Source organism: Theropithecus gelada, chromosome 16, assembly GCF_003255815.1.
Source record: "Theropithecus gelada isolate Dixy chromosome 16, Tgel_1.0, whole genome shotgun sequence".
Classification (NCBI taxonomy): domain Eukaryota; kingdom Metazoa; phylum Chordata; class Mammalia; order Primates; family Cercopithecidae; genus Theropithecus; species Theropithecus gelada.
The window spans coordinates 6,382,086-6,405,633 of NC_037684.1; the positions used below are offsets into that span (position 1 = coordinate 6,382,086).

Below are 23,548 nucleotides of genomic sequence, written 5' to 3' on the forward strand. Positions count from 1 at the left end.
CTTGGTGGCGCGGGCCTGCAGTCCCGCAGGAGGCTGAGGTAGGAAAATCGCTTGAACCCGGGAGACAGAGGGTGCAGTGAGTAGAGATCGCGCAGCTGCACTCCAGCCTAGGCGACAGAGCGAGACTTCGTCTTAGAAAAATAAAACAAAACAAAGAAAAACAAAACCTTTCTTGACAACCCAATGATCACTACCACTACGGCCGCCTTAGGACTCCCGCTCTCTGAGGTCCTACAGCACTTCACATTTCCCCCAACGCCGCACTGAGGGCTCTGCGTTGTGTACTCGTCTGTCACCAATCTGCGAGTTACAAAGCAGAGACTAACTTCTTTGGTTTAGCATTTAATAGGCACATAATCAACATTTACTGTTAAAACAAAATTAAAATTGGGCGCTGTCTCTATCTCTATTTGTGATCGGCCCTAACTGCACTGGCAATCTTTCCCGTTTTTTCGTTTTCTGTTTTCCATTTGCATGTGCCTTGGCGTACCTAGGTCTCTGGCTCCTTTACAAAAGAAATCCGAAGTGCTCCGCAAGCACTGACAGCGAAAGCGAAAGACTCTCAAACGGACAAGATGTCAGCTACCTCTTCGCGCCTCTTAGTCCCACCCACTCAGGGCGGAGGTCTGCGTCCTGTGACCCTCCCTTCCTGGCTCCGCCTCCTGCCGCAGTGCCTGACGGGAGGCGGAGCGGCGAACGAGGCCGTCGGCCATTTTGTGTCTGCTTCCTGTGGGACGCAGTCGTAGCCGTTGGGTCGGGAAAGTGAAGGATTTTCGCCTCGTTTCTCCTGCTTCTTTTCTCCTCCCTTTTACTTTGTCGGTAGAACACAGTTATGGGTCGCAAGAAGAAGAAGCAGCTGAAGCCGTGGTGCTGGTATCCTTTGTCGGTTTGAAGTCGAGGTCGCGCTGGGGTGCCGGTTGGTGGGGCCCGGGACTGGGAGGCCTGGGTTTGGCCTATGGCGTGGAGCGTTTGTATTTAAGCGTCGGCGTGGGTGGCCTGGTGGCTGGGATTGGACTTGGGAAGGCTTCTAGGAAAATGGTATTCCGAGGTTGAGAGGATCTTGCAGTTGTGGATCGTGTGACTGACTCAGGAGGATCTTGTTCGGTGCGAATTTTAGACTCTGGGAGGCGGCCTGGACCCCTCCGCCAAGGACAGTGTCCCCTAGGGACTATTCAGCCACATTCCGTTGTTTTGGTGACGATTCAACAAAGGGACTTTTCTTCGAGTGCGATAGGCTTATTAATTTCATGGAGGGTTGGGGAAGAGCTTCCCAGTCTGTCACCCACTTTTTCTGTTTTTATGTACTTTATGGGTGCTTTGTGTTTTTTCGAATTGGCGGTTTAGTAAAGGCCCAAGTTAGTCAACCCTGGTTTCGAACCTTTTTTATTTTTTTCTTCTTGGGGCTGGAGGAGAACTAGCTTCCGTGTCTCACCCAGAGGCGCCTTAATCTGCAGGAAGCGTTCTCACAGGGTGGAGTTTCTGTTACCCAACTTTGTAGGACTAAAAAATGACTATCTTATTAGAAAGGAAAACTCTTACTACAGTGTGGTATTATTTAATACTTTTTCCGGAAGCGTTAATATTCTTTACATTAAAATTGATTTTGTTTAGTTTTGTACGTAAAGGCGGCCTGTTACAGTACTGCATTTATTTATGTAACAGCTTTAAAAATAGCTTAAATACGGTTACGAATTTTGTAATGTGATTTTAGGAAAATCTGAGTAGTGAGGTAAGAATTCTGTTTTATTGATTTTATTGATCTGTGAATTTAAATACATTGCTTGGCAACAAATTCATTCGGAATTGGAAACAATTTTATGGATTGTTCATTCGAAATTATGTGATTATTGTTCACCATATAATCTTAGATTCTAAATATTGCTAAATTCCTAATGCAGTTATGGCTATCGTCTACGTATCTAGTGAAGTAATTGTCTAGACAGAACCTTGGGGATTTCTTAACTGAACTCCTTCCTGTCCTCAGTGTGCATTTGTAAATGTTGAAATATTTGTAACAAAAGTTTCACAGACATCTCTGTTGAACATAGGAATTTGACAAAGTATATTGCTGATGACTGACGTGTTTTTTGAGGTAATGAAGAGAGATAGGCTTCTAGGAAATTGAAAATATTGAAATTACATGGCATGTGCAGTCCTTAATTGTGTAATAAATATCAAAAGCAGGGTTTCTGTACAGTACCATTTTGGTTTTAGCTGTTCCTATATTGTAGTGTTATCCATGTGTTTTTATTACAGGCAGTGTCATCATTATGCTGTTTTTGTGCCTTAACAGTATTGATCAGGTATTGTAATAGAGATTTTGATGATGAGAAGATCCTTATACAGCACCAAAAAGCAAAGCATTTTAAATGCCATATATGTCACAAGAAATTGTATACAGGACCTGGCTTAGCTATTCATTGCATGCAGGTAAGGATTTTTCTTCTGTATTTATTGTCCGCTTGTGATTTGGAAACAACTTGAAAGAATAATCTTTTTTATTTTTTTGAGCTTCGGTCTAGTCGCCCAGGCTGGAGTGCAGTGATGCAATCTCGGCTCACTGCAACCTCTGCCTCCCCAGTTAAAGTGATTCTTCTGCCTCAGCCTCCCGATTAGCTGGGACTACAGGCGCCCGCCACCATGCCTGGCTAATTTTTTGTATTTTTAGTACAGACTGGGATTTCACCATGTTGACCAGGCTGGTCTTGAACTCCTGACCTCAGGTGATCTACCCACCTGGGCCTCCCGGAGTGCTGGGATTACAGGCATGAGCCACCGCGCCTGGCTGAAAGAATAATCATTTATTTCTCTGACAACTGTAATTTTTTTGTTGTTGTTGTTGATTTACTTACTGCAAAAGATAAGATAGCTAGTCAGCCTTAAAAAAAAAAAATTGTTCGATAGCCATCAAGACAATAAAACTGGCTTTTTATGTTTAAAGAGAGTTTATATTTGTATTTAGTTTGATAGTACCTTACTAGGGTAGATTGGTAACAGATTGAAATCACAAAATATTTCCTGAGTTCTTGGAGCAGAGAACAAGGATCAGCGATTTAGATTTTGTAGGTGGTCTGGCCATAAGGATTAATACTTAATTAGCTGTCATTACTCACTGCCATTGAAGGATTTGTTATTATCTGTAGCTTGGGGCTAGGCTAATTTCAGCAACTTACTTATTGGAATGGCAGCGTTGTATTCTTTGCTTCTAAGAGACGGCCTTGCTCTGTGGCCCAGGCTGGATTGCAGTGACATGGTTATGGCTCACTGCAGCCTCAAACTCCTGGGTTCTAGCCATCTTCCTGCCTCGTTCTCCCAAAGCCCTGGGATTATAGGCATGAGCCATTGTGCCAGCCCAGAATTGTATTTCATTTAATAATTTCTAGGTTTCAACCAGGCACGGTGGCTCACGCCTGTAATCCCAGCACTTTGGGAGGCCGAGGTGGGCGTATCACAAGGTCAGGAGTTCAAGACCAACCTGACCAACATGTTGAATACAAAAATTAGCCGGGTGTGGTGGGGTGTGCCTGTAATCCCAGCTACTGGGGAGTCTGAGGCAGGAGAATCATTTGAACCCTGGAGGTGGAGGTTGCAGTGAGCCGAGATGGCGCCACTGCATTCCAGCCTGGGCGACAGGGTGAGACTCCATCCCCGAAATAATAATAGTAATAGTAACAATAATTTCTAGGTTTCTTAAGTTCTTTTAGAAAGTAGAGCATTGTAACTTACAGTTTTTAAGATCTAGTAAGTACCTTCATGTCTCATTCAACGTTATTCTACTTTTGCTTAGTCCTAGAGCCGTCTGTACTTTTGCTAAATTATACCTTAGAGAAATATGAGAAGATCAAATACCCAATCATTGGAAACTACTGTTGGTGGGAGGTAGGGAGACATGGTTTCTCTGGGTTTAAAGATAAATTGATATAGATCCTTTTCACTCCGTATACTTTAACAACAATTTAATACTCACTTTAAAATGTTGACCAGGTGCGGTGGCTCACGCCTGTAATACCAGCACTTTGGGAGGCTGAGGCGGATGGATCACCTGAGGTCAGGAGTTTGAGACCAACCTGGCCAACATGGTGAAACCCCGTCTCTACTAAAAATAGAAAAAATTAGTTGGGCGTGGTGGCGGGCGCCTGTAGTCCTGGCTACCCAGGGGGCTGAAACAGGAGTATCACTTGAACCTGGAAAGTGGAGGTTGCAGTGAGCTGAGTTTGTGCCACTGCACTCCTCCAGCCTGGGTGACAGAGACTCCGTTTCAAAAAAAAAAAAAAAAAAGTTAGAGAACCTACTACATGTTAGACCCACAGCTGTTCACTGTTGCGGCCACTAGTTACATGTGGCTATTTGAAATTCTATGAATAGCTAAATGTTCAGTGTCTCTGTCACGTAGCTAACTATTATATTGGATAATGTGGATAAGAACATTTTCTTTTGATTGATTGACAGGGTCTCACCCTGTTGCCCAGGCTGGAGTGCAGATCATAGCTCACTGCAGCTTTGAACTCCCTTACTCAAATGATCCTTCCATCTCAGCCTCCTGAGTACCTGGGACCACAGGTGTGTGCCACCATACCTGGCTATTTTTAAAATTTTAGTTTATAGAGACAGGGTCTCACTATGTTGCCTAGGCTGGTCTCCAACTCCTGGGATCAAGCGATTCTCCCACCTCAGCCTCCCAAAGTGGTGGAATTACAGTTGTGAGCCACTGTACCTGGCTGTTTTCTTTAATTCTGAATGAAATGGGGGTTTAAATAGAGATGTATGCTCTGTCACTCTGTCTCAAAAAAAATAAGTAAATAGAGTTTTGCTCTGTCTTGGGCTCACTGCAACCTCCGCCTCCTGGGATTAAGTGATTCTCGTGTATCAGCCTCCTGAGTAGCTAGAATTACAGGCGTGTACCACTGTGCCTGTCTGAGTTTTGTAGTTTTAGTAGAGATGGGGTTTCGCCACGTTGGCCAGGCTGGTCTTGAACTCCTGGCTTCACGTGATCCTGTCTCAGCCTCCCAGAGTGCTGGGATTACAGATATAAGTCACTGCAGCTGGCCTCCGTTAGACTTTTTTTTTTTTTTTTTTTTTTTTTTGAGACGGAGTCTCTTTTGCCCAGGCTGGAGTGCAGTGGCGCGATCTTGGCTCACTGCAACCTCTGCTCCCCGAGTTCAAGTGATTCTCCTGCCTCAGCCTCCCGAGTAGCTGGGATTACAGGTGCCTACCATTTTGCCTGGCTAATTTTTTTGTATTTTTAGTAGAGATGGGGTTTCAGCATCTTGGCCAGGCTGTTCTTGAACTCCTGACCTGATCCACCTTCCTTGGCCTCCCAAAGTGCTGGGATCACAGGCATGAGCCACGGCGTCCAGCCTGTAAGACTTTTTTAAAAGGATTTTTCTGGCTGCAGGGTTGAAAGTAGAGTGCAGAGTACAGTGAGACCGGTTTAGAAGACTTGGAATATTACAGACAAGAGGAGATGGTGACAGAGACCAGAGTTTGATAGGTTAGATATGGGATATAAGAAAAACTGAGGAGTTAAGGGTGATCTCAAGATGGTCTGGCTAGGTGCGGTGGCTCACGCCTGTAATCAGCACTTTGAGAGGCCGAGTTGGACTAATCACTTGATCCTAATAGTTCGAGACTAGCCTGGGCAATGTAATGAGACCCTATCTCTACAAAAAATGGAAAGTTGGGCATGGTGGCACGTGCCTGTGTCCCAGCTACTGAGGAGGCTGAGGCAGGAAGGATCGCTTGGGCTAGGGAGGACAAGATTGCAATGAGCCGTGATAGCACTACTCGGCTTCAACTTGGGCTACAAGAGTGAGACCCTGTCTCAAAAATGTTTTATCTGAGCAGTGTGAAAAATGAGTTAGCATATATCGAAATGTGAAAAGCTACAGGAATAATAGACTTAAGAATGAGAATAAGGGAGGCCTGTGTTAATTTTGAGTGTAGGTATGTTTGAGGTCTATTAAATATTCAGACGGAAAGGTTACCTAAGCGGTTTGATGTACAGGTCAGGAATTCACAGAAGTTAAAACAGGAGATAGAAATGTGGAAGCATATAATGTACGGGTGGCTAGTTTAAGCCATGCTACTAGATTTCCTTTCTAGGGAATCTAATGTGGATGGAAATTAGGTCCTCTCTGCTCGTGGCCAGTTCCAACATTTGAAGGTCAGGAGATTAAAAGGAATCATCCAAGGAGATTGAAAGGTAGGAAAACCAAGAATAGTGCCCTGGAAGTCAATGATGTGTTTCAAGGAGTGACTTATTTAACTGAGTCAAATGCTGGTGGTTGGTTCAGTAAGAGGACTGAGACTGGGTTAATAAGGTCATTGGTGACTTGACAAAGAGTCATTGCTAAGAGTGGTGAGGGTGAAGTGTGATTACCGTGCTTTGAAGAGACAAAGGGAGAGGAAGTGGAGGCACTCTTAGGGAGTTGTACTATATGAAGAGCAGAGAAGTGGTGTGGAAGCTGCAAGGAGGTTAGTTGAGAAACTGTTAGTAACATTATTAATTGTCTGAGTGCCTTTATTTAGTCCTATATTTTCACAGCAACCTGTGAGATAGGCCTGGCAGTTAAATCATACCAGTTTTATAGATGATAAACCCTAAGACATGATTAGTAAGTTAGGTGGTTACCTGCAGTTTCTCATCAATGCTTGCCTCCTGTCTTTTCAACCAAGACCCTATGACTTTGCTTGACAAGGTCCCAAGAAATCTAATTCTGGCTGTACCATAATAGATAACACCTTTAAATTAGTAAATTGTTGCCCTCAGAAATGTAGTGAAGATTAGTGTGTATGTGAATGTAATTGTTTATAGAATGCCTGTTGCGTCATCTCTTTAAGAATAGCAAAATATCCCAAAAATCCTTAGGAAACAGGGCAATTAAGTCACTTGTTGAGCCGCTTTATCCATAAATATTTTAATTGCTATATAAGGAATAGCTTTTAACAATCAGATATTAGCTGGGCGCGGTGGCTCAAGCCTGTAATCCCAGCACTTTGGGAGGCCGAGACGGGCGGATCACGAGGTCACAAGATCAAGACCATCCTGGCTAACACGGTGAAACCCCGTCTCTACTAAAAAATACAAAAAACTAGCCGGGCGAGGTGGCGGGTACCTGTAGTCCCAGCTACTCGGGAGGCTGAGGCAGGAGAATGGCGTGAACCCGAGAGGCGGAGCTTGCAGTGAGCTGAGATCCGGCCACTGCACTCCAGCCCGGGCGACAGAGCGGCACTCCGTCTCTGATATTAAGATAATTTCTGAGTTTGGTTTGCATGCCCCAGTTTCAAATCTTTAAGTGAGATACATTGCTAAGAAGAAAATACTTACCTTTTTGTAGTTACTTTTCTGTTCATACATGAAAATGTTTTATGAGGAAAGAAAAAATGAATGTTATTTGGGCGAGTATATCTGAGTCATTAGCCTAAATCAGGGCTTCTCAAACTTGAGCATGCATTAGCATTTCCAGAAAGACTTGATAGTCTAGGCAAAATACTTTGACGTCTACTTCAGCAAAATGGCTTGCTGAAGAAACCAAGACTGGGAGGGGTATTGGCAAAAGTTGTCCAGATCTGAAGATTAGAAACATTTATGTAGCAAAACAATATAGTGAGAAAAAAAAATCCCAGATTTTCAGTGTGTTGCAAGAAACTTGTTGAAGTGCCTCAGGGCCGGGCATGGTGGCTCACTGCTGTAACCCCAGCACTTTAGGACACTGAAGCGAGTGCATCCCTTGAGTTCAGGAGTTTGAGACCAGTGTGAGGAATGTAACAAAACCCCATCGCCACAGAAAATACAAAACTTAGCCAGGCATGGCAGCGCACACACCTGTAGTCCCAGTTACTTGGGAGGCTCAGGTGGGAGGATGGCTTGAGCTTGAGAGGCAGAGGTTGCAGTGAGCTGAGATAATGCCACTGTACTCCTGCCTGGGCGGCAGAGTGAGACCCTGTCTTAAAAAAAAAAAGTAAAATGCCTCACGTAACTCATTAGTTGCAAGTGATACTGATTGTAAATGTAACTTTTCTAGTTTGTAACCAGAGGCTTGTCTCAAGATCTGTACTTAGAAAATTTGCTATTGTAATTATTATTATTATTATTTTTGAGACAGAATCTCGCTCTCCTGCCCAGGCTACGGTGCCATGGTGCAGTCTCGGCTCACTGCAACCTCTGCCTCCCATGTTCAAGCGATTCTCCTGCCTCAGCCTCCTGAGTAGCTGGAATTACAGGTGCATGCCACCATGCCAGGCTAAGTTTTGTATTTTTAGTAGAGACAGGGTTTCACCATGTTGGTCAGGCTGGTCTCAAACTCCTGACCTCGTGATCCGCCTGCCTTGGCCTCCCAAAGTGCTGGGATTACAGGCGTGAGCCACCGCGCCCAGCTTTTTATTTTTTTATTTTTATTTTTGGAGACAGTCTCGCTGTTTCAGCCCAGGCTGGAATGCTCACTGCAACCTCTGCCTCCCGTGTTCAAGTTATTCTCATGCCTCAGCCTGTCCAGTGGTTGGGATTACTGGTGTGCACCACCACGCCTAGCTTTTTTTTATTTTTATTTTTGAGGGACTCTTCCCTCTGTCGTGCAGACTGGATTGCAGTGTTGCGATCTCTGCTCACTTCAAGCGATTCTCCCTCTTCAGCCTCCTGAATGGCTGGTATTACAGGCACCCCCCACCACGCCCAGCTAATTTTTGTATTTTTGGTAGGAACAGGGTTTTGTCATGTTGACCAGGCTGGCCTCAAACTCCTGACTCAGGTGAACCACCTATCTCGGCCTCCCCAGTGCTGGGATTACAGGTGTGAGCCACCTCACCTGGCTATATTGTAATTCTAATATGAGGCTGTTTCCTAATCTTTTCTTAATTCACATGTGAAACATCCCTGATTTGGATAGGACTACTAGTTACTGCTAATAATTGAAGTAATCAAGATTATATGATAAACTTGAAAGAATGTTTATTGAATGTTTACTGTGTGTTAGACGTCTGGCCAAGTATTTTTTATATATAGTATTTAATCCTAAAAACAACTCTACAAGTTAGCTACTATATAGATGAAGTAAACAGGCTTAGAGGTCCACTGACATGCTTGATATCAGTCACAGAGCTAGTGAATGGCAAAACTGGGAATTGACCCTACATGGCCTCACCATAGAACATTTATTCTTTAGCATTATACTAAGTAGTCTTTGATTAATTCATAATTATTCTTAAAAAAAGACTTTTATCTAATGGAAATTGTTGTTGTTAGGTACATAAAGAAACAATAGATGCCGTACCAAATGCAATACCTGGAAGAACAGACATAGAATTGGAAATATACGGTATGGAAGGTATTCCAGAAAAAGACATGGATGAAAGACGACGACTTCTTGAGCAGAAAACACAAGGTAAATATTGGAATAAATTTTCTTTTTTTTTTTTTTTTTGAGAACAGAGGCTTACTCTGTCCAGCCAAGGCTGGAGTACAGTGGTGTGATCTCGGCTCTCTGCATCTTCTGCCTCCGGGGTTTAAGTGATTCTTTTTTTTTTTTTTTTTTTTTTTGACGTGGAGTCTTGCTTTGTTGCCAGGCTGTAGTGCAGTGGCATGATCTCGGCTCACTGCACTGCAACCTGTGCCTCCCAGGTTCAGGTGGTAATCTTGCCTCGGCCTCCTGAGTAGCTGGGGAATACAGGCATGCACCACCACGCCCGGCTAATTTTTGTGGTTTTAGTAGCTAATTTTTGTGGTTTTACCATGTTGGCCAGGCTGATCTTGAACTCCAGACCTTAAGTGGTGATCTGCCCGCTTTGGCCTCCCAAAGTGCTGGGATTACAGGCGCAAGCCACCGTGCCCAGCCTTAAGTGATTATTGTGCCTCAGCCACCTGAGTAGCTGGGATTACAGGTTTGTGCCACCACACCCAGCTGATTTTTGTTTGCTTTTATTTTTGAGACGGAGTCTCTGTTGCCCAGGCTGGAGTGCAGTGGTATGATCTCGGCTCACCACAACCTCCGCTTCCCAGGTTCAAGCGATTCACCTGCCCCAGCCTCTGGAGTAGCTGGCATTAGAGGTGCGCACGACCACACCTGGCTAATTTTTGTATTTTTAGTAGAGAGGGGTTTCACCATGTTGGTCAGGCTGGTCTCGAACTCCTGACCTCGTGATCTGCTCCTTACCTAGTGATTTACCCGCCTCGGCCTCCCAAAGTGCTGGGATTACAGGCGTGAGCCACCTTGCCCGGCTTGTATTTTTTTTTTTTTTTTTAATTAATTTATTTATTTTGAGACAGAGTCTAGCTGTTGGCCAGGCTGGAGTGCAGTGACATGATTCAGTTCACTGCAACCTCAGCTTCACAGGCTGAAGTGATTCTCGTGCCTCAGCTGCTCAGCTGGGATTTCAGGCGTGTACCACTATTCGCAGCTTTTTTTTTTTTTTTCTGTGTTTTCAGTAGAGACAGTGTTTCACCATGTTGCCTAGGCTGTTCTCAAACTCTTGGCCTCAAGTGATCCGCCCACCTCAGCTTCCCAAAGTGCTGGGATTACAGACCTGAGTCACCACACTTGGCCTAGTTTTTTTTAATATTTTTTAGTAGAAACGGCGTTTCACCATGTTGGTCAGATTGGTCTCAAACTCCTGACCTCAAGCAGTCTACCTGCCAAGGCCTCCCAAAGTGCTGGGATTACAGGTGTGAGCCACCATCTCTCTCCCCTTGTAATAATATTCTTTTTTCAGCCTCACTGAAGCCCATAGTTACTATTTTCAATTATAAATGTAATGGTAGGTTAGTTGCAGTGGCTCACACCTGTCATCCCAGCACTATGGGCAGGCGGTGCAGGAAGATTGCTTGAGCCTAGAAATTGGGAGACCAACCTGGGCAATAGAAAGTGACATGCTGTCTTTACAAAAAAATATAAAAATTAGCTGGGCATGGTGGCACATGCCTGTAGTCTCAGCTGAGGTGGGAGTATGTCTTGAGCCCTGGGGGTTGAGGCTTCAGTGAGCTGTGAATTCTCCACTGCAGCCGGGGTAACAGAGTGAGATCCTATCTAGATAAATTAATTGATTAGTCACTTAATAGATAAGATAGATAAAATTGAATGGTAGATCTATCTATTTGGAATTTTAAATTTGAGCTCTGTTTTTGAAGACATGTACTTGATTGGTATATATGCAGTACCATTTGGATCATTCCATTTTCTTATATTATTGTTCATAATTGAATTCCAAATAGAATTAACAAGTGTTAAGGCATATGAAAATGAAGGACCCCCTATAATTTCGGTGCTTTAGGTGGCTGAGGCAGTAGGATCAATTGAGGCCAAAAGTTCGAGACCTCATCTTTACCAAAAATAATAATAATAATAATAATTTTTAAAAAAGGCCCGGTGTTGTGGCATGTGCCTGCAGTCCCAGCTACTTGGGAGACTGAGGCGGGAGCATCACTTCAGCCCAGGAGTTTGAGAATGCAGTGAGCTGCAGTCGTGCCATTGCTTTCCAGCCTGCGTCACAGAGCAAGACCCTACTAAAAATTTAAAAGAAAAAATACTGATTTAGGATAATCATTTTACCTTTTATGGGACAGGGAAAGAACGTTAACCTTGTTTAATATAGAGTGAAAACACATTTGAAGAACATAGAGCAATATTGAATTTTGGGGGAAGAAAAATCTCATGAACTAATTTTACCAATACAAGTATTTTTAAATATTGAATGTTGTAAGTAAACTTTCTTAGTTTTTACTCCATGGAAATAATTAAGATTTTTTTTGTAACAGAAAGTCAAAAAAAGAAACAACAAGATGATTCTGATGAATATGATGATGATGACTCTGCAGCCTCAACTTCATTTCAGCCACAGCCTGTTCAACCTCAACAAGGTTATATTCCCCCAATGGCACAGCCAGGACTGCCACCAGTACCAGGAGCACCAGGAATGCCTCCAGGTAGCACATAGGATTGCTTAAAATCTTACATTTTTAGGGCATTATTTATATTGTATCGAAGTATTACTTTCTTCCTCCTGACTCTTTAATATTTGTTATTATTTTGATTGAAATTCTTGCTTGTAGGCATACCTCCATTAATGCCAGGTGTTCCTCCTCTGATGCCAGGAATGCCACCAGTTATGCCAGGCATGCCACCTGGGTAAGAACATTTTTTTATTTATCTTGTAGGCTTGTGCCTAGTAATCTTTTTCAATTTGGATGTTATATGAATGAAATGTTAGTTTCCATTTTTTGCTTTAGAAGAAGGTATGGGCTATATAAATCTTGTCTAATAAAGGGATCAACCAATAAATTTAAGGAGTATAAATTTGCCTCTGAATAATAGATTTTTGGGTTTTAGGGTATATGTAAGCAACCATCTACTTCAATTGCATTTACTGTGATTAAAGTAGTTGGTTATTTATAGATTTGCGTTTCTGAGATTCAGAACTATCTGTGACACTTTGTAGTTGCGACAAGAAGCAGACAAACTCTGTAAATGATTTATTTGTCAAAGCATCAAAACTAAAATGAGTATGAGGTGCTTGTGCCCATCACTTTTACTTAAATATTGTTGGATGTGAGAGGTATACAATACACTTTCCCACTGTATTTTGAAAATCACAGTTAGATTTTGATTTTGTCATACATTTTCACAGATTGCATCATCAGAGAAAATACACCCAGTCATTTTGCGGTGAAAACATGTAAGCATCTCATTCATAATGTAATTCAGGAGGTATAATCATACTGTCATTTTTTTTATGTGTGTGTTTAATGGTATCTATTCAGTTGACTTCAGAAATTTTCTAACCTTCCTCACTAAAACTTGAAAGCTAATTAACACAGGTCTCTTAAAGAAGGAAAATAAAACATCTTTTAGGAAATGGTAATAGACCCATATAAACATACTTCAAACGTGCAGTGATTTTTCTCCAAACTATTAAAAGTAATGGGACCTGATAATAAGGGTTAGTATTTAAGAAAGACTATATTCTGTGAAATGTGCTTTATTATCATAGGATGTAATGGAATTTTCTAATCTATCAATAGAAGTTAATCTTCTGATAAAAATTTTAAATCAAGAACTGAATTTGCCCACAAAAAATTTAAAAATTTTGAAGAAAATTGACCAATTTGTCGTTTTTTAAGTGAATTGGACACTGATATTTGAAGGTGAGCTCTTTTAGGGGAAAAAAATGAATGGGTTGTGTTTTTAAGTCATGGTTTAGTGTTAGGTAGTTATTGTAAATATTAGGCCATCTGATTTTACTTTTGAGTGTCTTTAATTTTGGTGGTAGCATTTCCTTCCTCTAAAAATGTGTGTGTGTGTGTGTGTGTGTGTGTGTGTGTGTATGTATTTGAGACAGGGTGTCTTACTCTGTCGCCCAGGCTACAGTGCAGTGGTGCAGTCACAGCTTACTGCAACCTTGACTTCCTGGGCTCAGGTGATCCTCCCACCTCAGCCCCCTGAGTATCTGGGACTATAGGCACACAGTACTGCACCCAGCTAATGTTTGAAATTTTTTTTAAAAAGATACTTTTTTAAAAAAGATATGGTCTCACGTTTTGTCCAGCCTGGGTTCAAGCAGTCCTTGAACGTTGGCCTCTCAAAAGTTCTGGGATTGCAGGCGTGAGCTGCTGCACCTAGCCAAATAAAAAATCTCATTTCAAAGGGTACATTCATTCAATCTTTTCCTTTTCAAAATCTGACACAACTCTAAAATAGAGGTTTCTTCTTTTTATTTAATACTCTGTGTGGATATTTTACAAGTGGAAAAAGTGGTAATTTTGCTTTCCATTACACGTATTTTAGATGAGGTCTCTTATACATATTGAGAGTATATTTGTTCTCAATGACTTTAAATGTTTTGTCAACATTTTTTTTTCTTTTATTGGTAAACCAAAGAGTTTGCTGGGTTTTAAACAATTTATTTTGATAGGATTGTTACAGTGTGTTGTGTGTTCTTTCAGCTTGATTCATATCAATATTAGAGGTCAGATTCAAGTCTATCTAGTGTTGTTTCAGGCTTTAGCCAGAATATTTTTTAATGGTTTATGCTGTTCATTAACTTCATGTTTCTTGAAATTTGCTTTCTAATAGAATGATGCCAATGGGTGGAATGATGCCACCTGGACCAGGAATACCACCTCTGATGCCTGGAATGCCACCAGGTATGATATGTTAGACAATTTCCTTTTAATATGATGTACAGGCTTTAATTCTAAGTTTTTTTAGACATCTGTGGGCATTGGTATAATGAAATTTAAAAATTTTCGTAAGTTGCAAGTTCCTGTGAGAAGTGTTATATGGGCCCTATTTACAAAAATGTATTTTAGTGGATATCTGAAGACCATGGCCCTTTCTTGAAGTTTGAAATAGATGATAGGTTTCAAAGCAGCGAAAGTGAGTCATGGCCTATGTGCTGAATCTCATGTACTTAAGAGCGCTTGTATTTGTTAGGAATATTTTAGACAAGTAATAGAGAAATCCAACAAACTTTTTTTTTTTTTTTTTTTTTTGAGACGGAATCTCACTCTCACCCAGGCTGGAGCATGCTCTTGGTTCACTGCAACCTCTGCTTCCAGGGTTCAAGTGATTCTCTTGCCTCAGCTTCCCGAGTAGCTGGGAGTACAGGCACCCACTACCACACCTGGCTCATTTTTGTATTTTCGTAGAGATGGGGTTTCGCCATGTTGGCCAGGCTGGTCTCAAACTCCTGACCTCAGGTTATCCACCTGCCTTGGCCTCCCAAAGTGTTGGGATTACAGGTGTGAGCCACTGCGCGCAGCTCCAACAAACTGTATTAAACGGTGTAGGCATTTATTGTCTCAGTCAACAAACTGAGTGGCTCAGTGATACTTATTAACCCATGCTTTTTTGACTTTGCTAATCTTAGCTTGTTTTCCTCAGAAAGGTCATTTGGTTATAAGACAGCACAGACAAGAAGCGGTGTCAGTAGTAGTGCACTCTCCATTTTCTTTTTTTCCTTTTTTTTTTTTTTGAAACAGGGTGTTGTTCTGATACCTGGGCTGATGTGCTGTGGCACGATCATAGCTCACTGCAGCCGGATAGCCTCCCAAAATGCTGAGATTACAGGTGTGAGTGAGCTGCAGCACCTGACCTCCTTTTTCTTCTATTTGGAAGCAAAATAACTTTCCCAGAAGCGCCTTAGCTCCTTACGTATTATGCTGTGAGGGAACCTGGGAAATTAAGTATATAGAATTTGGCCTATGAAGCAGGAAATACAGCACAAGGAAAGGGAGGGATTCAGTTGGCCAGCAAGGAGGGATTCAGTTGGCCAGTGAGGTACACCACACGAGGCTGTTTCTTTCTTTTTCTTTTCTTTTCTTTTCTTTTTTTTTTTAAGATGGAATCTTGCTCTGTCACCCAGGCTGGAGAGCAGTGGTGTGATCTCAGCTCACCACAACATCTGCCTCCTGGGTTCAAGCGATTCTCTCCTGCCTCAGCCTCCTGAGTAGCTGGGATTACAGGCATGTGCCACCACGCCCGGCAAATTTTTGTATTTTTAATAGAGTTGGGGTTTCACTGTGTTGGTCAAGCTGGTCTCGAACTCCTGACCTCTTGATCCACCTGCGTCAGCCTCCCAAAGTGCTGGGATTATAGGCGTGACCCATCGCACCCGGCCCTAGCCGGGTTTTTATGTTGGTGTGTTTGCAATCCGTAGCATATTTAGAGTGCTGAAAATAATTGATGTAAAGGGACACAGGAAAAATAAAGCATCAACAAAATACGAATAATTGCCTGGTGGCTCCATATACATTATGTTGTGATACATATTTAGGTATTTAAAAGAATACAGAATAATAATTGATGTTCATTTGATAATATGAAGTCATTAAAAGTTTTGTCATGGCCGGGCGCGGTGGCTCAAGCCTGTAATCCCAGCACTTTGGGAGGCCGAGACGGGCGGATCATGAGGTCAGGAGATCGAGACCATCCTGGCTAACATGGTGAAACCCCGTCTCTACTAAAAAATACAAAAAACTAGCCGGGTGAGATGGCGGGCGCCTGTAGTCCCAGCTACACGGGAGGCTGAGGTAGGAGAATGGCGTGAACCTGGGAGGCAGAGCTTGCAGTGAGCTGAGATCCGGCCACTGCACTCCAGCCTTGGGCGACAGAGCGAGACTCCGTCTCAAAAAAAAAAAAAAAAAAGTTTTGTCATGTTGAGGAAGTTTAAAGAATGTAGTAGTGATGTGTTTAACTTTGGAAAAGTTTTTATCGTTCGTGGTATTTGATTCATAGAGTTTTTATTGTAATTTGCACTAGAGTTCAGGGAACATTTAAATATCTGTCTTGTAGATGATTGAAATAATTATTTTATATATTGCAAGAAGTTTGCTAAGTCATTAGGATCAGTAAGCATAATTGCCAGATGTTTTGTGCATGCAGCAGAGTCTAGTGTTATCTTCCACTTTGTAAAATTCTGAAGCAGTCCAAAGGAAGGGAAAATTTGAGGTAAGAATATTGCATGGGGCAAATGCCTGAGTTCCTTGGATTTAATCGAGTCATTGAGCAGTTAATTGTTCATAATTTTGTAGTATAGAAGTGTTTTTTCCTACACTAAATATTTCAGTGACTCAGTTTCCCCAAACATTTCTTCTCTGCAGGTATGCCCCCACCTGTTCCACGTCCTGGAATTCCTCCAATGACCCAAGCACAGGCTGTTTCAGCGCCAGGTATTCTTAATAGACCACCTGCACCAACAGCAACTGTACCTGCTCCGCAGCCTCCAGTTACTAAGCCTCTTTTCCCCAGTGCTGGGCAGGTAAGGTGAAAATCCTGTAAAGGAGTGCACTTAAAGATAAAGTACAGTTGTTTACAGAAGTCTTTGAAATTCTCGTAGGTCAGTTTTTTTTTCGTTTATAATATTTTTAATATTATTTATTAAATGTACTAAAAGGTGGCTTATCCACTTCCATGTTTACACACTGATTTCCTCTACCCATAAAAGGTTAAATGGAGCCAAAGTTAGTATGTTACTTTTTCATAGTTGTGAACCCTATTTATTCTTAGTTTTTTTTTTTTTTTTTTAAGCTAATGAAAGTTTAATATCTGGAGTGTTTAGTAGTTTTCCTTTGCTAGCTGAACTGTGAATGGAAGGACAGCAAAGTCAAAGATGAGCATTCCTAAGATGGTAGCAAATTATTTGTCAGGCTCTGCCTCTAGTATGGAACAGTGATGGGCTACAATGCCACACTTGTGCTAAAATGGCGTAATTTAATGGCTTTTGACCTAGGCACACTTGTATTTCTTATTGGTCTTTTTTCAAAGCTTTTACAACTTTTTTTCCGGAGCATGAGTGAAAGATGCTTCTGTTCTATGTAGTGTGCACATAATGGTTAACACCTTTGCTTTTTTTCCTCGTTTCATTGAGAATTAAGCAGATTCAGGTTTAATTTATTCAGAATTTAGATCAGGATGTATGTTTATTCATTTTCTTTTTTAGATTATCCCTTAGATTTTTTTTTAACTGTTTTTTCTGTTTGTGGGTGCTAAATTAAAAGCATTTTGTTTAAGTGCCTTTTATTAAGCACATTAACCTAGCTTTATGGTGGACGGGAATTTTATGTATTGAGAGATGTAAAATTTGGCAAAAATCTTTTTGTAGAGAATCATTGATACAGAATTGGATTGAAGTGTCAGTATTTATACATAATTATTCTCAGTTTCAGGTATCATTCTTGAAATAATGCAAAACACAGTAGTTTTAGAAAAGCTAGTTAACTAGGTTTTATTGGTATAGAATTAAAATTTTGAGGCTCATACTTTAATCTTGTTTATTGTAAATGCATTAACTGCCTGCCTTTTAAAGTAAATGACATTTGATTGCATTAAATTTTGCATTTACAAATATGCAATCTACTAGAAAGTCTACCACATGGCTTATTTTGACCCATTTGTTTGGAGACTTTTCATTGTTTCCTTTCTTTTATGCTACAGATGGGGACACCTGTCACAAGCTCAAGTACAGCTTCATCCAATTCAGAAAGTCTGTCTGCATCTTCTAAAGCTCTGTTTCCTAGCACAGCACAAGTACGCAGGAAGTTGCAGTTTAAAATTGTTAAAATGGCTTTATAACTTAACCCTTTGGACCCTACTTAAAAAATGAATATTTTTCCAAAAATATACTGTTTACTTTTTTTTTTTTTTTTTTTTTTTTTTTTTGAGACGGAGTCTGGCTCTGTCGCCCGGGCTGGAGTGCAGTGGCCGGATCTCAGCTCACTGCAAGCTCCGCCTCCCGGGTTTACGCCATTCTCCTGCCTCAGCCTCCCGAGTAGCTGGGACTACAGGCGCCCGCCGCCTCGCCCGGCTAGTTTTTTGTATTTTTTAGTAGAGACGGGGTTTCACCGTGTTCGCCAGGATGGTCTCGATCTCCTGACCTCGTGATCCGCCCGTCTCGGCCTCCCAAAGTGCTGGGATTACAGGCTTGAGCCACCGCGCCCGGCCAACTGTTTACTTTTTTAAAGCAAAATTAATGCCGTATAAGTCAAATGGTATTTAAAAATTTTAATTCATGCTAAAAAAACTACCCCGAACTCTTGTGGTTCTAAAGGGTTAAAAGCATGTAAGCAGTAAATGCATTATAGTGGCCAATGGTTAGCCTGATGCATGATTAAGCTATTTTGATTTCTGCTGTTTAATGCATCACATTTAATGTAAGAAAATTTAATACATTGCTTTGGTTCTAAAGTTGGCCTAGTCTACATGTTTTAGATGTGTGGTATTATGAAAAGTAACACATTTGTTACTGGTAACTTGTTACTTTAAAAGATCCTGCTAAATTAACCCTTTTGTCCTTGATAATTATCCAGCCATTGTTAATTTGGAGGGGATTATATATATAAAGAATACTACTAAAGGATGTATCTTTAATATGTCACCATTTACACTCGTTCATGTTATACTTAGTAACTGGAACTTAAACTCTCATTCTGTAGTTTTTTGGTTTTTTAGCTTTGATAGATTAATAACTAAACTTATTAATAGAACAGTAAAAAAAGAACACATGCTATTCTATTATACTGTATTTCAGCAATCTGGGATAAATACAGAGCATTGTAAATTTAATTTTTGGTGAAGAGGTAGAAGACATCTAACAAGTTAAATACAGTCTTATTTCCATTGCTGTGTTGTGGGTGTGACTTTAACCCAGCATCTTTTGATGTTCTGATGGGTTATCTTGAATTTTGTGGAGTGTTTATCACATGTTAACTTTGTTTTAATTTCATTTAAAGTTTGGTGCTTTGATGTTGATGCCTTGTTTTAAGTTAAACTGTTGTAGATATAGTTAATTTTGGGTTTTGAGGTTTTATTGACGAAGTATTGTATTTTACAGGCTCAGGCAGCTGTCCAAGGACCTGTTGGTACAGATTTCAAACCCTTAAATAGTACCCCTGCAACAACTACAGAACCCCCAAAGCCTACATTCCCTGCTTATACACAGTCTACAGCTTCAACCACTAGTACAACAAATAGTACTGCAGCTAAACCAGCAGCTTCAATAACAAGTAAGCCTGCTACACTCACAACAACTAGTGCAACCAGTAAGTTGATCCATCCAGATGAGGATATATCCCTGGTAAGTTGTTTTTAGTTTTCTACTAGCAGCATTTAATTTAAAGCCATTATACCAGTTTGTCCCTTTAAAAAGTGTTAATTTGTACTCAGATGGTCTGTGATGTGGTTTAATGCTAACTAAGTGGTTTTTGCCATTCTGAATCTTAAGAAATCATAAAATACTTAAAGTGAATGGATATTGCATGTTTTGGTCTTAGGTGCTTTCTATCCCCTTCCTCCAGACTGTTTCTAAAAGAAGACAGCAAGTCAGGTTCTTAACTCTTAAAAATCATTTTAGTTAAACATAAGTTTGCACATGTTAATTGAAGAAACGTTAAGTGTGAAGTAGAATCTGCAGATCCCTTAAGTCCCGTATAAAGGAATTAATTTTGATATAAAGTTAATGTTTAGAATGTTGATAACGGCTGGGCATGGTGGCTCACGCCTATAATTCCAGCACTTTGGGAGGCCAAGACAGGCGGATCACAAGACAGACAAATGACACATCATTAGTTTAAGACTAGCCTGGCCAACATGGTGAAACCCCATCAATACAAAAATTACCCGGGTGTGGTGGCGGGTACCTGTAATCCCAGCTACTCGGGAGGCTGAGGCAGCAGAATCACTTGAACCCGGGAGGCGGAGGTTGCAGTGAGCCGAGACCTGGCCATTGCACTCAAGCCTGGGCAACGAGCAAAACTCCATCTCAAAAAAAAAAAAAAAATGTTAACAATACTTTATTACTTTCTTTTTGAAGCAATTTGTAATTCCTGGAAAGTTGTTAGCCATGCTTCAGGTTTACAAATAGGTGAAGTTTTAAGGTATCTAGAGTTTAAGTAGTTGGATTGGTTTGTCTGGCAAAAGTAAACAGTTGGGATGTAAGGGTAAATTTTTGAAAATTACTCTTAACATTGTAAGATTTTAGATGCATGCCTTTATGCTTGATGAGCCTCTACATTTGAGTATTTAGCCTTGTGCTTATTTTTATTCCCAGGAAGAGAGAAGGGCACAGTTACCTAAATATCAACGTAATCTTCCTCGGCCAGGACAGGCCCCCATCGGTAATCCACCAGTTGGACCAATTGGAGGTATGATGCCACCACAGCCAGGCATCCCACAGCAACAAGGAATGAGACCCCCAATGCCACCTCATGGTATTCCTCTTTTTATGTTTATCATATTTCGTGGATTTTCTAAGTTCATGCATAAAATATTAAATTTATCTGCAGTATACATTGCATTTAAAAGTACAATACGTAACAATCTATTTTTTGTGTTTGAAATTCTTGTTTTTTAGGTCAGTATGGTGGTCATCATCAAGGCATGCCAGGATACCTTCCTGGTGCTATGCCCCCGTATGGGCAGGGACCGCCCATGGTGCCCCCTTACCAGGGTGGGCCTCCTCGACCTCCGATGGGAATGAGACCTCCTGTAATGTCGCAAGGTGGCCGTTACTGATCTTACTTCATCCAGTCTAATAGGTTTGGAGATTAAACCTTTTCTCAACTTGTGCTGTTTATATAGCCAAGCTTCCGTCAATAAGGCTTCATTGTGACTTTAACAAACATTATCTTCCCACATACCAGGAACTATTGGACATTTATTTTACATGGGAAAAATTATTTGGAATAATAAAGCAGGAACTTTTCCTGAAGTTGCAATTTATACTGTATGGCTTCTTTTTCATGTTTCATCTAGGTTTTTAGAAGTGAAGTATAGTAAATTTGGTTCGTTAAATTGTGAAGGCGCTGGAATTACATGAACATACCACCTTAATAAAGGCAAGTTCTGTAAGCTTACATTGCTATTTGTAAAGTTTGCCTTCACAGCATTTCAGATGCTGTTGGACTTCATGTCCCCAACCTAGCTTGGTGAGGGCTGTAACTGTTTCCAAGTACTTGTACATTGGAAGTCTGAATGTGTAACAATATTTAATGTATTTAGAGTTCCTCATGTTGCAGGGTTTAAGAAATCTGACCCACCAAGGTCATGTGACTTTTCTGTACTGTTAAACTTCATTGTAATAAAATGAGAGAAAAATTTATGCCTTTTTATTCATAACCCAGCTGTGGACCACTGCCTGAAAGGTTTGTACAGATGCATGCCACAGTAGATGTCCACATAATAAAATTTATAGTTACCAATGCAGTTTTGATATATCATTGGATTCTGTCTTTTGAGTTGTAGGTTATTTCTTAGCTGCATGTTTTAAACTGAATATGCATAAAGTTGTATGTTAATGTTTCAGTTAAGAGAAAAACAGATACATGAGTCATTACATAATGGGTATGAAATCTTTATAATCACCTTTCCACCCTCTTTGGTGTCAGTACACATCATGTGTCATAGATACTTAAAATGTAAATGTTAACACTTTTCCTTCCTGCTGAGATGTTTAGAGCCTAGTGCCAGACCCATTCATTTCCTTTTGATTATTTTTGAGACTTCAGTACTGCATGGACCTCAGAAGCTTTTCAGGTACAAACTTCTAGAAGCTTAGGTGCATGCAGTAATAGCTTCTTGTGCTGTTAATGGGTTGTAATATATTATTTTAAGTGTAATGCTGAGAATCTAAATGTGTCTCTGTTGGGATGGTTAACAGATGGGTTGGCAATTTTTAATTTTATTATGTTCCTGGAAGATTACATTATTCATTTGAGTACCTTCTGTTATTAAGCCTAGGTAGCCTTACTGTGCAACTTTTTATCCTTGGAAATTTTGAATGTTGTGTTCTTACAGAGAGCTTTTCTGTAGAGATGCCTGCTATTCAGTATTTTGTGTTACAACCTCTTAATAGCTCTTGTGGACCTTTTTGGGATCTGTTTTTCTGATCTTTACTTTTGCAGGGTAGTTTTATGATTTTTTAGGCATCAAATAACCTGTGCAAAGTATTAATATAATGAACTCGAGTTTTTCTCATTGTAAAGTTAAGACTTCCAAGAAAATGGTAACATTTCTTTATAACTTTACTGTGAAGGTATAGATAAAAGACAGGGACTCTGAAGTTGTAACGAAAAAAGGGCTTTAACTTTGAAGGAAAATATATTGAAAAGTGATTTAGCCATCACAAAAGAGTTTGTATATATGTGACAGGTAGAAGTCATACCTTTAAGCAAAACATTGCAAGTATTATAAAGCTGAATGCTATTTTAACTCTTATTGGCTGGGTGCAGTGGCTCACGCCTGTAATCCCAGCCCTCTGGAAGGCTGAGGTGGGAGGATTGCTTGAGTCCAGGAGTTTGAGACCAGCCTGGCCAACATGGGAAAACCCCACCTGTACAAAACATTTAAAAATTAGCCAGGCGCTTTAGTGTGTGTCTGTGGTCCCACCTGCTCCAGAGGCTGAGGGAGGAGGATCACTTGAGCACAGGAGGTTAAGGCTGTGGTGAGCTATGTTCATTCCAGCCTGGGCAACAGAGTGAGACTGTCAAAAAATAAATTTAAATACCTGATTATTTGGCTTCAATGATTTTATGGCTCCTGTGCTTGTGGTACCATAGTGGTACAAAAATTTTTCATAGTTTGAAAGTAAAACTACCATATTTTGCCAAGAATGTATTTCTTCCTTCTGCCAGCCACCAAGTCTCAAACCACTTTCGCCTCTGAACCTCTGCCTACCTAAATGGTTTCAAAATTAATACATGCTTCTTTGATTTGGCAGCACACTTAATATACTGCCGAAGAAAAACTCGTGTTGAAAATCTTTAAGATAAAAATGGTGACATTAAATTTACAATGATTAAGTAAGGGATGCTCTCCCAAATTCTCAAGAATTTCATGTACAGGGTTATTGACAAACTGCAATAGGTTTAGTAGACCTGTTTCAGAAATTACGTGAAACTTTATTTGCATTTTATGCAAAGAAGGCTGATACTTTATAGCAAGGTTTTTTGCTCTCTGTATATGTCTGATGGGCAAAAATGGAAATTTTTAATATGGGATAGAATTCTAATTAAAAATTAATTGAAAGTGTTAGGCATTGGCACATAAAACTTAAGCTCATGAGTTCC

At 40.7% G+C, this 23,548-nt stretch overlaps 1 protein-coding gene across 5 annotated transcripts in view; it reads left to right on the forward strand.

Moving 5' to 3' along the window:
• The first annotated feature begins 335 nt into the window (after positions 1-335).
• The window catches only part of ZNF207 (zinc finger protein 207), a 32,477-nt gene continuing 9,264 nt past the window's right edge, over positions 336-23,548 (forward strand). Inside the window, exons 1-13 of one of the 5 annotated variants that reach the window (XM_025361345.1) lie at positions 336-873; positions 1,985-2,143; positions 2,257-2,430; positions 9,242-9,380; positions 11,747-11,914; positions 12,041-12,116; positions 12,616-12,663; positions 14,061-14,131; positions 16,589-16,746; positions 17,922-18,014; positions 19,318-19,560; positions 20,533-20,692; positions 20,836-21,686. In XM_025361345.1, the coding sequence (XP_025217130.1) occupies positions 2,141-2,143; positions 2,257-2,430; positions 9,242-9,380; positions 11,747-11,914; positions 12,041-12,116; positions 12,616-12,663; positions 14,061-14,131; positions 16,589-16,746; positions 17,922-18,014; positions 19,318-19,560; positions 20,533-20,692; positions 20,836-20,996 (1,494 nt within the window). In that variant the 5' untranslated portion in view covers positions 336-873; positions 1,985-2,140 and the 3' untranslated portion in view covers positions 20,997-21,686. Of the gene's footprint in view, positions 874-1,984; positions 2,144-2,256; positions 2,431-9,241; positions 9,381-11,746; positions 11,915-12,040; positions 12,117-12,615; positions 12,664-14,060; positions 14,132-16,588; positions 16,747-17,921; positions 18,015-19,317; positions 19,561-20,532; positions 20,693-20,835; positions 21,687-23,548 lie in introns of those variants that run through there. The other 4 variants (XM_025361346.1, XM_025361347.1, XM_025361349.1 and 1 more) reach the window with 4 other exon arrangements.